The sequence below is a fragment of the Athene cunicularia genome (genome assembly GCF_003259725.1).
Source record: "Athene cunicularia isolate RWA chromosome 18 unlocalized genomic scaffold, athCun1 chr18_part1, whole genome shotgun sequence".
Classification (NCBI taxonomy): domain Eukaryota; kingdom Metazoa; phylum Chordata; class Aves; order Strigiformes; family Strigidae; genus Athene; species Athene cunicularia.
In genome coordinates this window covers 465762-482222 of record NW_020799123.1, presented here as the reverse complement: position 1 = coordinate 482222, position 16461 = coordinate 465762, and the positions used below count along the sequence as shown (strand labels likewise).

Genomic DNA, 16461 nt, shown 5'->3' with positions numbered 1-16461 from the left:
GGAAGAGTTTGCTGTGGAAAAAGTGTGGATTAGAAGGACAAATGTAGCCTTTATGGCTAGAAATGCTGAGACATGACAAATAATCAGTAAGTGCTAGGAAAAGTCTTGGTAGATGCTTTAGGCGTCATGTAATCTTGGAACACTGTGAAAAGCACTAGTCTCGAAGCCCCCAAGGTGGCCAACTGCCCTCTTGTGAAAATTGTCTCTGCTCTACGTTCTAACCGGGAGCTCTGCTTATCTCCTGCCAGGAAGAAGCTGGCACAGCGCCTGCAGGATGCAGAGGAACACGTTGAGGCTGTGAATGCCAAATGTGCCTCCCTGGAAAAGACCAAGCAGAGGCTGCAGAATGAAGTGGAGGACCTGATGATCGACGTGGAGAGATCTAATGCTGCCTGCGCAGCTCTGGATAAGAAGCAGAAGAACTTTGACAAGGTCTTTGGGCTCCAGCCCCGGGGCTCCTGGGCAGAGCATGTCCTCCTGACTGCCACCTGCATACTGACGCCCCGTTTCTCCTCAGATCCTGGCAGAATGGAAGCAGAAGTATGAGGAAACGCAGGCTGAGCTGGAAGCCTCCCAGAAGGAGTCTCGCTCTCTCAGCACGGAGCTCTTTAAGATGAAGAATGCCTATGAGGAGTCCTTGGACCACCTGGAAACGCTGAAGCGGGAGAACAAGAACTTGCAGCGTAAGTGCCTGGCCCTCTGCTCCTGGCAGGGCTTTCTGCTGTCCACCACTACCGCCTGCAGCTCTGCAAAGATACTTGTCACCTTGGTGTGGCTGGGCCCTTCTGCTTCAGCTCTGAGCCTGACCGTGCCACTTTTCACCCTTCCTTGCAGAGGAGATTTCTGACCTCACGGAGCAGATTGCAGAGGGGGGAAAGGTGATTCATGAGCTGGAGAAAGTCAAGAAGCAGATCGAGCAGGAGAAATCTGAAATCCAGGCTGCTCTAGAGGAAGCTGAGGTACACACCCACAGTCACTGGTGTCTGCCCTAAAAATATGAGCAATGAGGAAATATGGCTGAAAAATATGTGATCCCCCTCTGTTTGGGCTGGGCAATGCAGCTAGCTGAGATTTCCTGGAATATTTCAAAATCTCCCAGAAAGCAAGCAGTAGCTTTACTGACATAACAAATGATTGTGTCCACTTGTACAGGCCTCCCTGGAACATGAAGAGGGCAAGATCCTGCGCCTCCAGCTTGAGCTCAACCAGGTGAAATCTGAGATTGACAGGAAGATCGCAGAGAAAGATGAGGAGATTGACCAGATGAAGAGAAACCACCTCAGAATCGTGGAGTCCATGCAGAGCACCCTGGATGCTGAGATCAGGAGCAGGAACGAAGCCCTGCGGCTGAAGAAGAAGATGGAGGGAGACCTGAATGAAATGGAGATCCAGCTGAGCCATGCCAACCGCGTGGCTGCAGAGGCACAGAAGAACCTGAGAAACACGCAGGCAGTGCTCAAGGTATGTTAAGCTAAGGGTGTGCACAGAGGTGTCTCTCTTGTCTAATATCATAGAACCACTGGGTCGTAGAGTGACTTGGGTTGAAAGGGACCTTCAAAGATCATCTAGTCCAGGCCCTCTACTGTGGGCAAGGACAAGATCAGACTGCTCAAAGCTCCATCCAACCTGACTTTGAACACTTCCAGTGATGGGGCATCCACAGCATCCTGTCACTGGACACCAGGGAAAAGAGATCAGGACGCCACTGTCCATGTCCCCTCCTCAGGAAGCCGTAGAGAGCAGTGAGGTCGCCCCTCATCATCTTTCTCTTCAAACTAGACAAACCCCATGTCCTCAGCTGCTCCTCAGAGGACATGCCTTCCAGCTCTTTCACCAGCTTTGTTGCCCTCCGTCAGATGCATTCAGGCCCCTTAACATCCTTTTTCAGTTGTGGAGCCCAGAACTAAATGAAATGCTTAATACACTAGGAATTCAGCTCCAGCTGTGCCTTAGCCTTCCTGATCCTACCCCTCCACATCTGGGCAGCAGCTTTATGTTCTTCCCAGGACAGGTGTCTTTGGTTCTACTGCCTATGCATACTCTTCTTACACTTTAGTTTGACCAGGAGGTCCATACTCAGCCATGCTGTTCTCCTGCCTTCCTTGCCTGATTGCTTACACATGGGAATTGGAACTCCCATGCACTCTGGCACTCCAAGGCAAGTGTTCTTAAAGAGCAACTCTCTTCTTCTCCATTAGCCCTGAGGACAGTTTCCCAGGGGGTCCCACCCAGTAATTCCTTCAACAACTGAATGTCTGCTCTCCTAAAACTTAGGGTCTTTATCCTACACTTCATCTGGCCCATGTCCCTCAAGATTGTGAATACCACCAGGGCATGATCACTGAAGCCCAGGCTGCCAACAGTTTTGGCATCTCTAATCAGTCCATCTGTATTGGTAAGCAGCTGGTCCAGTAATGCTTCTCCTCCACTTGGGCTGTTTATGCCCTGGATGAGGTCTCCTGGACTGGATGGAGCGTCCTGCACTTCTTACAGCTTGCTGTGATGCTTTTCCAGCATATGTCAGACTGATTGAAGTTCCCCAGCTGGATCAGAGCCTTTAAGCATGATGCTTCCCATAGCTGAAGTAATAACACTTCACCAACAGGCTCCAATTTGTCAGCTGGCCTGTTGCAAACACCAGCCACGAGGTTTCCTTCGTTGGCGTGGCCTCTAATTTTTACTTATAAGCTCTCAACCTGGCTCATCACTGTTTTTCAAAGACACCTCTGTGCAATCAACCCATTTTTCACATGGAGGGCAACCTGCCCACGTCTCCTTCCTTGCTTGTCCTTTCTGAACAATTTACAGCCATTGATTGCAGCGCTGCAATCCTATGATTCATGCCACCAGGTTTCAGTAACTGCAGTTAGATCGTAGCTTTCTGGGTGCACAGCGGCTTCCCAACTCCTCCCATCCCTTACCCATGCTATGTGCATTGATATAGAGACACTTAATTGGGCAATCAACTGTATTACCTTTTAGGGGAACAAACCCTAATTCCTTTGGAACCTTCAACAGATGTTTCCCCATTGCTTCCTAACATATCAGCAGCCCCTGGCTCTTCTCCATTACTCAAAACTCCAGGTTAAAGCTCTGGCCAGCTTGCTGCCAAAGAGCCTCTTGCCCACACTTGTTCGGGTGAATCCCGTCAGCTCCCAACAGACCGAGCTTCTCATAGAAGCAAAAACCTTGAACATGGCACCAGCTAGACAGCCAGGCATTCACCTGTTTAATCTTTCTCCTCCTTCCTGAACCCCTTCCTCTGACTGGGAAGGTAGAGGAGAACACCACCTGTGCTCCATATCCTTTTGATATTGCTCCAAGGGACATACAGTCTCTTTTGATGCTTCTACATTGCCTTGTTGTAATATCATTAAAGCTTACATGGACTAGTAGGAGCAGATGATAAAATGAAGGGCTGACCAGGCTTGGCAGCCTCTCAGTGACATCACAAATGAGAGGGAGCTCCTTGTGGGCAGCAAACTTCTCTAGAGAAATTGGATGGTAAATGGGTGTTTTGGTTCCTCTTAGTAAGGAATTTCCAGTTCCTAATACCTTATATAATAATAAATTACGGGCTTTACCTGTGGCACTGGTTCTAATGCGGGTGGTTGGATCAATTTTACAGGGTTGACTATTCCTGGATCCTTTTCTTGATCATGGGCTCTTCATTTTTCAGCCCCAGAGCATTGACTCTGTTATGAAGCAGCACTTTAGAGGATGGGGAAAGGTTCTTTCATATACATTTTATCTATAAATACATATATAGATATATTATACTGACATAGTAATTATTAGACTGGTGGTAATTGCCATTCTGTAACCGTGTTGTGCCACCTTAGAATTTCTCTTTCCTCTCTTTCCAGGATACCCAGATACACTTGGACGACGCTCTCAGGACACAGGAGGACCTGAAAGAGCAGGTGGCCATGGTGGAGCGCAGAGCAAACCTGCTGCAGGCTGAAATTGAGGAGCTACGGGCAGCCCTGGAGCAGACGGAGCGCTCGAGGAAGGTGGCTGAGCAGGAACTGATGGATGCGACTGAGAGAGTTCAGCTCCTCCACACTCAGGTTAGATTCATGAGATTCAAAGTCTCAAGGACCGTTTTATTCTTCCTTTTCCAGATTGTTCGTCTGTGTAAATTCTTAAATAATCTCTTGCCATAAAAATCTGAATCTGAACCAGAGTTATTACCCTTGCTTGAAGAATTAGACTATGGCTAAATGAGTAGGATTCCATTAACGGGAAACAGACGTGCTTTGCAAAATTCTAAGCACTCTCTGCTATCTCACTGAGTATGACCTAACAAGATGCCTCATTTGAAGGAAGATGATAATAATAGATATATCAACAATAAGTTTAAAATTAAACAGTAAGTTTCTAAAAGTTTCTAAGGGTTTTGTTTTGGAACTAACTGGATGATATTATTTGTTGTTCAACAGAACACCAGCTTGATCAACACCAAGAAGAAGCTGGAAACAGACATCGCCCAAATTCAGGGTGAAATGGAGGATACGATCCAGGAAGCCCGCAATGCTGAAGAGAAGGCCAAGAAGGCCATCACAGATGTGAGCTGGGGGCTCCTTTCACTGCTACTGGAGGATGTGTTCTCCCCAAAATGTCTCCAACCCCAAAATGGCTTTCACCCTTTGCTCCCTTCAGGCAGCCATGATGGCCGAAGAGCTGAAGAAGGAGCAGGACACCAGTGCCCACCTGGAGAGGATGAAGAAGAACCTGGACCAGACGGTGAAGGACCTGCAGCACCGTCTGGATGAGGCCGAGCAGTTGGCACTGAAGGGAGGCAAGAAGCAAATCCAGAAGCTGGAGGCCAGAGTGCGTAGGGCTTTGAGTTGTGCGTGAGAGAACGTGTCATGCAAATAAGCAGCACGGAAGCTCCAAAGCCGGGCTTCTCATTGCAGGTGAGGGAGCTGGAAGCGGAGGTTGACGCTGAGCAGAAGCGCAGCGCTAAAGCCGTGAAGGGCATGCGCAAGTACGAGAGGAGGGTGAAGGAGCTGACCTACCAGGTAAGGCAGGAGGCCTCCTTGGGCTGACAGAGCTTTCTCACAAGTAGTCGAATTTTGCACACAGCATCCCCAAGGGAAACTGTTAACCACACATTATGCAGAACCAATAATTCATTCTCTTGCCTGCTTACAAACCACTCTAGTCTGAGGAAGATCGGAAGAACAATCTCAGGCTTCAGGATCTGGTGGACAAGCTGCAAATGAAGGTGAAATCCTACAAGAGGCAAGCTGAGGAGGCTGTAAGTATTTGTTGCAGAATGGGCAAGAGCCACCTTCCAGCGGGGCAGCATGCTCGTTGAGATGAGTACAAATCCCAGGAAAGGGGCCTGAAAGGAACTCCCAGGTCTTGGCCACGCCACGAGGCCTTGCAGAGTTCTGGGCACCCTGCACTCAGGGATGAACTGAGGGAAGCTCTGCGGCCTGTTTGATACAGAAAGTCAGATTAAACAAACCCAGGGGTCGCACCTACTGACTGAGACGTTCCTGAATCTCTGCTACAGACCAAAAGCAGAGGGTTTCAGGGTCTTTCTCAACCTGCTAAGCCACACTGATAGTTGGGCATCAGTAATGGGGGAATAAGTCCAGAAATGACAAATCCAAGTGACATAATTGCTCCTCAGGCAGGACACAGTACCGCTGAGTCTTGTCACGATGGGGCCCTGAATAAGGGAGGATGAGGAGGTCTGTGTGAGGCTTCCGTGTAAGCGGTGATGGGTGGGGGATGGAGGTTTGTGCCTTCCCCCAGGGAAGAGCCGCAGCCCCGCAAGGCCGAGGCACAGGAGGAGTGAACCCCCTGCCCTGGGCTCCTCACCACCGACTCCCTCTCCCCGCACAGGAGGAGCTGTCCAATGTCAACCTCTCCAAATTCCGCAAGATCCAGCACGAGCTGGAGGAAGCCGAGGAGCGGGCTGACATTGCAGAGTCCCAGGTCAACAAGCTCCGTGTGAAAAGCCGGGAGTTTCATGGCAAGAAGATAGAAGAGGAGGAGTGAGGATGTCATGAGGCAGCGAAGTGACCTGGGGGATGCACAAAATGTGAACCTCTCCGTCGCTTTCTCCTGCAATGAATGTTTGTAACCATGTCAATGTCTAGAGAATAAAGATCATAGGTTCCTTTGCATACACAGCAGAAGAACACTGCGTTTGGTTGTTACAATTGAATTCTGCACTTATGTAAGTTTGGGGCATTTTCAAACACTTTTTTTTTTCACTTTAACCCTTGGGTAGTAGTAGAGATCTAATTAGCCTATCTCCAGTATTTCTCCATGTGTCCTATTACATTACTGGGTAGGGAATAACACTAATTTAATTCCCATACTGGCAAGAGGAGAGGATCAGGTCAAAGGCAGTTGGAGTATCTTGTCATTCCTGGCACAGCAAAATATGATTCTGCCTTGGGAGTTCTCTTTCTAAATGGGTGCAGTACACAGAGGATCTCTTTGCTGGTCTCACTTTGGCAAGTTGTCTTCTGAGGCAAGTTGCCCCAGTAAAAAAAAAAAAGGAGGAACTCAGGCAAGGACTGAGATGCTGCCTCCTTTGATCAATGCAGGCAAAGGCCACAAACTCTAGAGTGGCTTTTTATTGAGCAAAATTAAGGATTATGCAAAAGTTTCTATTTATGGGAGAAGTTATTGACAATCAGTTCTAAAGCAAAACAAATAATGTATTTGTATAGGAAGACAGTGCATTTCCTTGCTTTCTCTGTTAGGCAGAATAGCCAATATTAAGAGAGAATGCTCCTGTTGTAAATGAAATGGAGATTGATGAAAAGGATGGTAGAAGTAAGTGTGAACAAGAGGACTCACCGTGGGATAACCCCAAGCAGTGTACCTTGTAGAGCCACCAGAGCAAGCTAGGAACTGCTGCAGTACTGTATAGTGTTTTCAGGTACTGAAATATTAATCTAAGTGTATGACAAGCTTTTGTGCCAAGGAACAATGTGGAGTTATGCATAAATACAAAAAGCTAAAGGAAGTGGTTTTGGCCATGTAAGATAAGACTTCAAGTGGGAATAATTATGGGGACATTACAGCTATAAAAAAGTCACCAAATCTTGCACTTTATGGAGAAAATATGCTCCATACACTCAGGATGCAGAAATGTTGCCTTGGCCAAAACGTGTATTCCTCCCCAGTGACAGAAAAGGAGGGGAAGAGAGAGTGAAAGAGAGAAAGAAAGAGGAAAAGGGAGGATGGAGAGATGGAGAGAGAGAGAGAGAGAGAGAGAGAGAGAGAGAGAGAGAAGGAGCTGGAGAGGGAACAGAAACTGAGATAAAAAAATTGAGAAAGAGCAAGATTACGATAATGCCAAACTGCATCCTACCTGTCTGACTGTTGTGGCAATGGATGAGTTGGAATGAAGATACTGACTCCATCCTGGCTGGACAGAGGAAAAACAAGTCACCTACACAATGTGTGTTGGCCTGAAGTCTAAAAACAAATGACAGCCTGTTTCCCGTAAGGCAAGAAGCAATACTTAACATATGGAGCCACCGTTCTGGCAGCACCGGACCCTGGTGCATTGCATAGCTCTAAGGGCAGATTCTACAAGCAGACATCAGGAATGGTAAAGGAGACCTGGCTGTCCTTCACTGCAGGGACACTCATGGGTCCCTCGAGGTTCCCAGCTAGCTCTACACTGCTGCATTCCCAGGAGCTGTGAAGTTGCTGGGGAAGGGAGCTGGACTTGTTGGAGGGGAAGTGGGGAGGAGACAGCAGACAGCAGGAAGGAAGCCTTTTGCACCCACCACAGCACTCAGTTGTTTGCAGCAGCAGCAGCACTGAGGATTAGGAGATCCTCCTTCTCCCAAGCACACAGAGGTTTACACCCAAGGAATCCTCCCATGTTATAACTAAATATGGAAGGTGTTTGCTAGGCAGCAGCTAAATATATTTAAGGAAAAAATGACACCCTGTGTTGACTCCTATGTCACTGTAAGTGATGCTCTTGAGAGACAGCATCTTTATGTGTGAAGCTGTGAAACCTGCACCAATGCCAGCAAACTCTGCGCACCAAAGAAGGAAAACCACCTCTCTCCTCTCTCCCTTCCCACAGTATGCTCCCAGGAAATAGCTGGGATTCTTTCTTTCCAGACAAAACCTTTCTTTCCACACCGTCAAAGGAAGCAGAAGGATTTTGCTTGTACTACTAAAGCACATATTTCTTTAAACAAACAAGCAAGCAAACAACACCAAATGCCAACACTTGATTCTGAAGTCAGTGTATTGCAACTGTGGCTCAGTAAAAGTGTGGAGAAGTATCTCTAGCTTCACAGGCACCTTTTAAAAGCTGCTGACTGACTAACAACTGCCACAACAGCTTTGGGGACCATATTTGGATGCCTAAAACCCATGTCTCCCTGGGACAATATTGGAATGACCATCCAAAATGAGCAACACGGCCTAACTGTGGAAGAACCGTGATGCACCTGAAGCACTTGAAGATGCTAGGGCTCTTCTCTCCTCTGTAAGGCATGATGGATAGAATTTATTCCTAAATGCTCAGATGATGAGAGGTAATGTTGCAGGTTCCTTAAACGACAACATCTTGGCCCCATTATCTACTTCAAAGTGCATGTGTGGGAAATGGAGAGAAGTGCATTGCACTGGGCTGACCTGGCCCTGCCACCAGCCGTCCCAGAAAGCACGACTGCTTGGAATCAGAGTGGAATAGTAATGGGAGGGGTAAGGAAAACTAATTTCTCCTCACTTTGTGATTTGCTGCCTTAGCTGGAGGGCAGGAGTCATTTTGCATTAACACACTATTTCTGGAGTCAGACTGCTTGTGACCTGATAAGTGCTGATGCAAAGGTAACTGATCTTGGGAAAAACATGGGTAGTATCAGACACCTCTTGTCAATAACTTGTCATAATAATGTTCATCATTGCTGTTCTCCAAGCACTTCTAAGCCATACACTCAGGATGCAGAAATGATGCCTTGGCCAAAACATGTGTTCCTCCCCAGTGACAGAAAAGGAGGGGAAGAGAGAGTGAAAGAGAGAATGAAAGAGAAAAAGAGAGGAGGGAGAGAGGGAGAGAGAGAGAGAGAGAGAGAGAGAGAAGGACGTGGAGACAGAACAGAAACTCAGTTAAAGAAATTGAGAAAGAGCAAAAAATGAGAAATGGAGAGGAAGGAAGGAAGGAAGGAAGGAAGGAAGGAAGGAAGGAAGGAAGGAAGGAAGGAAGGAAGGAAGGAATTAACATAATCTAATTTTTGTTACTTGACCTTGTACTTTGAATCTGCTGCTTTTGTTCATCTGTGAGAGCATTTGCTTGTTATGACATCAGCCCTTTTCAAATAGTTTGGACACAGTTCATGTAGCTGCTTTTCCTAGGTGCAGAATTGTGTCTTCAGTGGCCGTAGGTGTGATAAGAGGAACACAGGGATGCAGGGAAGTTGCTTGGGAGTGACTGTCATAGCTGTACCTACACTCCAGAAGGGGAATCCATGCTGCTCTTGTGAACCCACTGTCCATCCACCCATTTCATGCCCATTGCCTTAGTACCTCAGTGCCTGTCTTGCTGGGTAAAAGAGTGCCTTGGGAAAGAGATGTGTTTTCTGCATCTCTGCTTTGTCCTGGCACTGAAGGAGAAGCAAGCAGGCAGGCTGTGTCTGGTTCCTCCTCACACCTCATGTCCTTGTGAGTGATAGTGCCAAAAGAAATGGCTGAAAACACTGAAGGGAGATGCACCTTGAAAAAAAACTGAGGTACTGGTGGGGACTGGGAGGGCAGGTAGAGTGTGGGATGCTCCTGGGAGAGCTTAGAGATGAGGTTTACATATTGAGCACTGCATGACATACCACTACTTTAGATACAGAGTTTAGTTTTTAGATACAGAGAGCCTAAATGTGACGAACTTCATGGCAGACACACTAGTAAGTGAACAGAATATTAGAATTTAAGCTAGGCAGGAAGTTCTTGCATGCTTCAGTGCTCTTGGAAATATTCAGAATTTCCTTCTCTCTTGGTATGTGAAATCACAGTATTCCAAACCACTTTTTTAATGTTCGTCCCATCCTGAAAGACAGCTGCCTTGGGTGGCCAAAAAGCTGGCCTTAAAGGATGGACTATGTCCATGACTCCACACTGCAATGCAGAACCACTGAAATCAAACAAGGAAACCCTTAGGATGAACACAGAGAAAATCTGTTTTTCCTAGGGGTGATTTGAGATTGTGGATGAACCCTCATGGAAACGAAGGGAAAATGGGCATCAAAAAGATAACATCAGATAACCCGCAATATTTCTGTATGGAACTGCATGCACCTTACTCTGTTGTCGGGAGGCATTCTGCGGTGCTCAAACTGGTGTTTGGATCATAAATAATCTGTGACAGTATCTAAGAAGGGTACAGCCACAGCTCAGAAAAAGGATGATGTGCATGTTCCTTCTTTTCATAGCATTCAAAAGCAAGACATCAAAACCATATTAATCAGCTAACATTAATTAATTGCTGCTGTCTGTTAGCATTTACAACTGATCAAGATGTTCTCAGACATTTTTCTGGGGGAGTAGTCACTTTCTCAAGCTTACACTATACTAATAACCCCTATTTCCCTTTGCACCAAATCCTTCTCCTTCTTCAACTCCTTCTACCACCTGTTGTCTCTCCTTTTGCCTGTTCTACCCTGAGACCACCTAGCCTTCTCAGCCCACTCACATGCTCTGTAACAGGAGCTCCTCAGCTGCTTTGGTGAGTGATGGAAAGGGCATTCTTAATGTCATGTCCTCATCCAGGACTCACTCTCCAGTTCTCATCCATTGATGCTTGCTGGAAAGATAGGAGGAGCCTAAGTAACTGTGCAACATTGACATTAATTCAGCACCTGGCCAGGTACTATATCTTACCTTCACAGTTAAGTTGTACTGAGATAGCTTTGGAGTCCCAATTTCTCTCTTCTGCTCTCTCTTCTGAAAGAAATTATAAGTGTGAAACATTGTATGTATTTATGTGGCAGACTTCTCTATGCCATTAAGCTATACCACAAATGCATTGCAAAAATTAACTTTGGAGCAGAGTCAAGAGACTACCATTAGGAGACAAAAAGATCTTCACAGTCTCTCCATGCTTTGGTGCATGGGATGGGATAGTCTTCATGAGTAAGTTCTAGCCACAGAAAAGATAGCTTACCTTTGCCATGGCCAATGTCATGAAGGGCCAGAATTACCCTGTATCCACTCTACATGTCTCCCCCTGAGTATTTTTAAGTTTCTGGTAGTTTTCTTCATCTATCTGTTTTCCTCAAAACTCAGTTAATATCTCTACTCTTATCTCGTGCTCCTTATGGGATTTTTTTTTTTTTTTTTTTTTTTTTTTTTTTTACTACATAGCACACCAGCATCACTTAATATTAGACACTTCCTGCAGGGACTATTACATGCATGCTTTTTATTAGTCAACAGGAGAAAGAGAGGTTTTAATAAGGAAAGTGTCCTACCATCTCCAGAGTCCAGTGCCCAGCTGCGTCTTGGTGTTGGGGCGTTTTGGGATGAGAAGTTTTGCTCTGAACGAGCAGTGTTTCAGCAATTCTGTTTCTTCAGCGCTAACACTCCTGGGAGCTCTCATTTTACACAGAGGGCAGCAGAAATGCTGCTGCAGCAGAGGCTGAGCTTTCCCTGACAGACAGTTAATTGGGGTCCGCAGGGTGCACTGATGCCTCCAGCATTCCTTGCTCATACTGAGACCGTGGCTGACAACAGCACTTGCGAGCTGCAAATCCAGTGAGGAACATTTTTGAATAAAATAATCTGTCATATCAGATAATCCAAAGAAGTACAAAACTCAGTTTAACTGGAAATGTCCGTACATTTTCTGTGTTATCTGTGACCTTTTTAATGTAGCTTACTATATAGCAGGTATGTCTCTGCACGTCCGAGTGTTTCAGTGATTGCTACAATTCTGACAGCTTCAATACTAACTTGAAAGTGACAAAAGCCATCACTGAAGAGTGGTCCCATTAACTGCATCGTTGGGACTAATCTGTTCCAATGTGAGGAAAAGTTCTAAACAATGATCCAGATGGTCTCACCTCCAGCCCCAATATATGTCTATTTATGTATATGTCTATTATAAGCATTTTATGAGTGGAAGGCCTGCATGAGAGAATGCGTAAGAAACAGTAACCATTGAAGTACAAGAAGAGCACCACAGGAAAACAATCAGAAAAGCTAAACAATTTGTGCTGGTTTTTAATTCAGAAGGGACGAAGTTTCCAGAAGGAACATCTATTAATCTATTAATGACTGACAACAGCACTTAGAAGCTGCAAATCCCATGGCGAATGTCTCTGATAAAGTCTTGTACTGAAGAATGTATAGATTTATAAGATTTGGCCACTTTATTTGTTTTTTTCTTGAGATATTGATAGCTTTAGCTCTTTCTGAATCACAGTTTAGTCTTTTGTCAGATAAGATTCATGTCTGGTATAGCTAAATTCAAAGAAGAAAAAATACTATTTATAGTGGGGGAGTAAAATTGCTTCCGTGAGTAAGGTTGGCAATGGCTTCTGAAGACATATTGGTTCTTATGGTGATCATTCAGAGACATCTACTTTGCTGTGATAGCAAAGGTGCTGCACAAAGAATAATTTTTATGATTGTGATTGAGAGAAAAATTATTTTTAAATGGACAGCAGCTTGTGCTGCCTCTATATTATCAGAAACATCATGGGAGTTGCTTGTGAGCTTTTTGGTTGCAGTGAAGATTTCAGGAGCATTTAAAAAGCCAACACATGATCAGGCTGTAAAAAGGGCACAGAAGAAAATAAGACCTCTGGAGAAAAGTTGAGTTTTCACTACAGAGCAATTAAGAATATTCCCACTTTATACAATAGGTTTTGGAATAAACAGAAGACTAAGAATGTACCAGGAATAGATGGTACCTACACGATATTGCTAAATGAATTAAAATCTGAAGAAATTGAACTATTTTCTTGAGCATATAAGCACGTGCTTGAATCAATGCTAGAGAAATGGCAAATGTAGCATTAGATGTGGTAAAGACAAAATTGCATTTCACTGACTCACTAATAAGCCTCTAAATGCATACAAGCTGTCCTTGTCATTTGCACACTTTCAAGAAGCCTTTGCTTCTCCCACTTTTCTGCTGCTAAGGCAGGCATACAAATCAGAGTGGTGCAGGGCACAGAAGATGATCACTACTAGTCAGTCCAGCTCTGCTGGAAAAATTTAGTGGCAGCAACATAAGGTTACTGTCACATCTCTGGTTGAAGCCAGAACCACTCGAAGTGCAGAGTTATGCCTGTTTATATCTAAAAAAAAAAAAAAAAAAAAAAGAGTTATCAAGGAAAACAGAACTGTCCATCATCCCTCTATTTGGATGAGAAAGATTTGTCCACAACACTGTTACATTCATCTCAGGCCTGGGACAATAAGATTCAGTGAAGGCAGTTCAGTTGGAAAGAAAGTTCAAAGTGGAAGAGGCTATGAGAGATAGGCACCCTCTTTTTGTCAGCTATTTTTAACCTTGACAGTTCCTTTAATCAGTTCATGTGCAGTAACAGAAATAGCTGTGTTTCTCTACATAGGAGGGCAGAAGCTTGAGATAAAATTTTGCTTAACCAGTATTGCTAGCAAAGAACCTCTCAATTATTATCAGAATTAATAAAAATCAGCATTACTAACATTATTAAGCATTTGTATCCTGATAAGAACATGGAAAAGGTTGGTAAGAATGGGTTCCCATCAGAATGACTTCAGAAAAGATATAGGTATAAGTAGCTCAGAAAGAAAAAAAAAAAAAAAGTCAGAGTCCACACTCAGGAGTATAAGGTACATTAAGAACTTAAAATAAACTGCACCATAAGAAAGGAATTGAAACAGAAAACATCTAAATAAAACAATAATAGAGAATTAGACTCTATGAAATTAAAGCAGGCAGAAATTAAAGGTAAGTTAGTACAGCCTCTGGGTTGAAGAACAGCATGGACTTAAAGTGCCAAATAACCTCCTGACATCAAGGAAAAGTGTGTTTGGCACAGTGCAGCCACAGAGCAAATTTGCTATACAATTCCCATAACCAGCCAACATTATCACAAAAGACCTGGGAAAGAAAATTCCATGGGATATCCATACAGGCATGACCAAATGCTGGGATTTCTAACCCATAGACGTACAAATGGACAGGGTCCAGGTGGTCCAATTCCTTTTCTAAGCCGAGGAAATGAGTAATATAGTATTTTTGGAATCAGGCACAAGATAGATGCCAATACACATCAGGCACCAACCCTGTCTCCTAATGACAGGAATGGGACTGATCTCCATCAGGAATGTACACAGGGAAACCAAGTCCAACACAAGGGATGGAATATTGAACCCCTGTTCATTTGCTCCTTTACATGATCCAGTCATCTAGCCCTTAGTGAACAATATGGACGAGTTTTATCCACCTGAATGACAGCAACTGACCCATCATACCATTAAGCAACAGCACACTTAATCTTCGCTCTAGAACAAGGCCCAGAACAATGACAGATCTTCTTACAATGGCAAAAACCCCACAATCATCAGAGAATTAGAGCCACTGGGACCCAGGCATACAAAACTCTAGAAACATCACAGACTGCACTTTTCTGCAGATTTCAACAAGGTGTAATTTAAAGGAGCTGGGGAAGCCACTACTTTGCATGAGAAAGAAAAAACGAACAGCAATGGCTTTTAACAGAGCTGTAAGAGAAAACATTGAACCACACCCTAAAAACTGTATCTGTAAACAAAGCAGCAAAACATTGTTTTGTACAATGGCAGTCGGTAGTCATACACAGATTACCTGAAGGAAAGAGAGAAACTCCTCCCATTCCTTCAGACATCTAACACCTGCCAGTCCCACTTCAGGAAGGATTTCCAGAGCTGCCTTCTTCGAAGCTGTGAAGAGCACATCATGTGTCCTGGGGAGACTGGGATCCATGGACAGTTACTGGGTACACTGAGTGTCTGTGCCCAGGTACTGGCACATTCACTTTGTACATATGTGTGTCTGTGTTGCCACTACTGGAGGGGAACGGGATGAGGCTGTTTGTTCTATTTGTATTTGTGTGAGTGCTGAGGTGTGTTCACCTGTGCTGATCTGTGTGGCCAACTGTGTACATATGTGTTGCATATGCATGCTGGGTGTGCTTCTGGGAATACATGCCCAGCCTCAGTACTTGGTTGGATCTGGGCTTAGAACCATGGCAGTCTTGCCTTTGTCAGCCCTGTTACCTGACAAGAAAAACTTCTGGAACAAAGCCATCAGGGAAATGGTTGTTAAAATGGAAAACAGTCAGGTATTGAGCATTGTCAGGTGGGGAAAGCAGTGTTTCCCTACAGGACAGCCATCCAGACAGCTGACCCCCTCCAGCTGGCAGAGCTACAAGTGCTTTTGCTGCTCAAAATATTTTGACAGTGTCTGAGATAACAAGTGAATGACAGGCATATTTTGAAAGATGCTCTGGCTGGGAGGGCAAACCTCACTATTCCTTTTCTGTATTAGCCTCACGTGTTACTTGCTCAGTGCTGACAAGGAGGAAGCTTGACAGAAAACAAATTGATCCAAATAAAAGGAGAGGAACCAAAATGGCATGTTTGTGATCAAAGTATCTAGCCCAGCATGCCCTCAGAGGACCATTATTAAAAGCCTTTTACCATAGGCCAGTCAGCCTTGTTCATTTGGGACATTTCCCAACAGGAAAGATGATGGCACAGCCTTTGACTCAAGACAATAGAAAATGCAGTTGTGTGTGGGAACCCCTGTATGTCGCCACAGAGACTCATACACATACACGCATTCTCTTGCACACTTGTATATAGCCTGAAAATGTTGGGTTTTTTTTTTGTTTTTGTTTTGTTTTTTTTTTTTGTTATCTTCAAACTGACAGTCACAATTCAAGAAACAGCTTTCCAGCATTTTTTCCTCTAAGACTTAAGGTTCAACCCCTCCCTCTCCCTCCTCTTTTCTGAGAAGACAAAGCTGTGCTAGTATCAGCATCCAGTCTGCGCCCTGTCCTGGCTCCAAACTACTTGCTCTGTGCATGCCTCTCTCCTACCACACTGCATGGTTGACCTGTGCTGGAAGCGGCCTAAATGCTTTGCATAATGTGGAAGCCAGACTCTTAGGTGCCAAATTTCCTTGTTATGCAGATAATCCACTGTTTAGTAGATGCCATGCCACAAGCTGTTCCCAAACAATCCAAGTAGCCATTGCATGTGTGGATTGTTTCCTGGGCATGTTAACAAGCCCTTTTCTGCTGGCAGGACTGCCCCATGGACATCTCAGCTGAGGACATGAGAGAACTGCGACTTTGGCAAGAGTAAACTGATGGAAGCCCAGCTCTTTTCCCTGAGCTAAATACAAGCCACTGTCAACAACAGGCTGGTCTTCTCCAGTCTCTGTGGTATATTGTCAAGTTCCTGATAACACAGCTCATTTTTTCTGCAATA

General features: G+C 44.9%; 1 protein-coding gene across 1 annotated transcript in view; it reads left to right on the top strand.

Annotated features, from left to right (window-relative positions):
- LOC113486905 (myosin heavy chain, skeletal muscle, adult-like) overlaps positions 1 to 6155 on the top strand; it is a 46443-nt gene extending 40288 nt beyond the window's left edge. Inside the window, exons 30-39 of the mRNA XM_026861250.1 lie at positions 153 to 432; positions 518 to 683; positions 835 to 959; positions 1153 to 1461; positions 3867 to 4070; positions 4443 to 4568; positions 4663 to 4833; positions 4920 to 5024; positions 5168 to 5263; positions 5860 to 6155. Coding sequence (XP_026717051.1) covers positions 153 to 432; positions 518 to 683; positions 835 to 959; positions 1153 to 1461; positions 3867 to 4070; positions 4443 to 4568; positions 4663 to 4833; positions 4920 to 5024; positions 5168 to 5263; positions 5860 to 6015 — 1738 coding nt within the window. The 3' untranslated portion in view covers positions 6016 to 6155. The remainder of the gene's footprint in view (positions 1 to 152; positions 433 to 517; positions 684 to 834; positions 960 to 1152; positions 1462 to 3866; positions 4071 to 4442; positions 4569 to 4662; positions 4834 to 4919; positions 5025 to 5167; positions 5264 to 5859) is intronic.
- The last annotated feature ends 10306 nt before the right edge of the window (positions 6156 to 16461 follow it).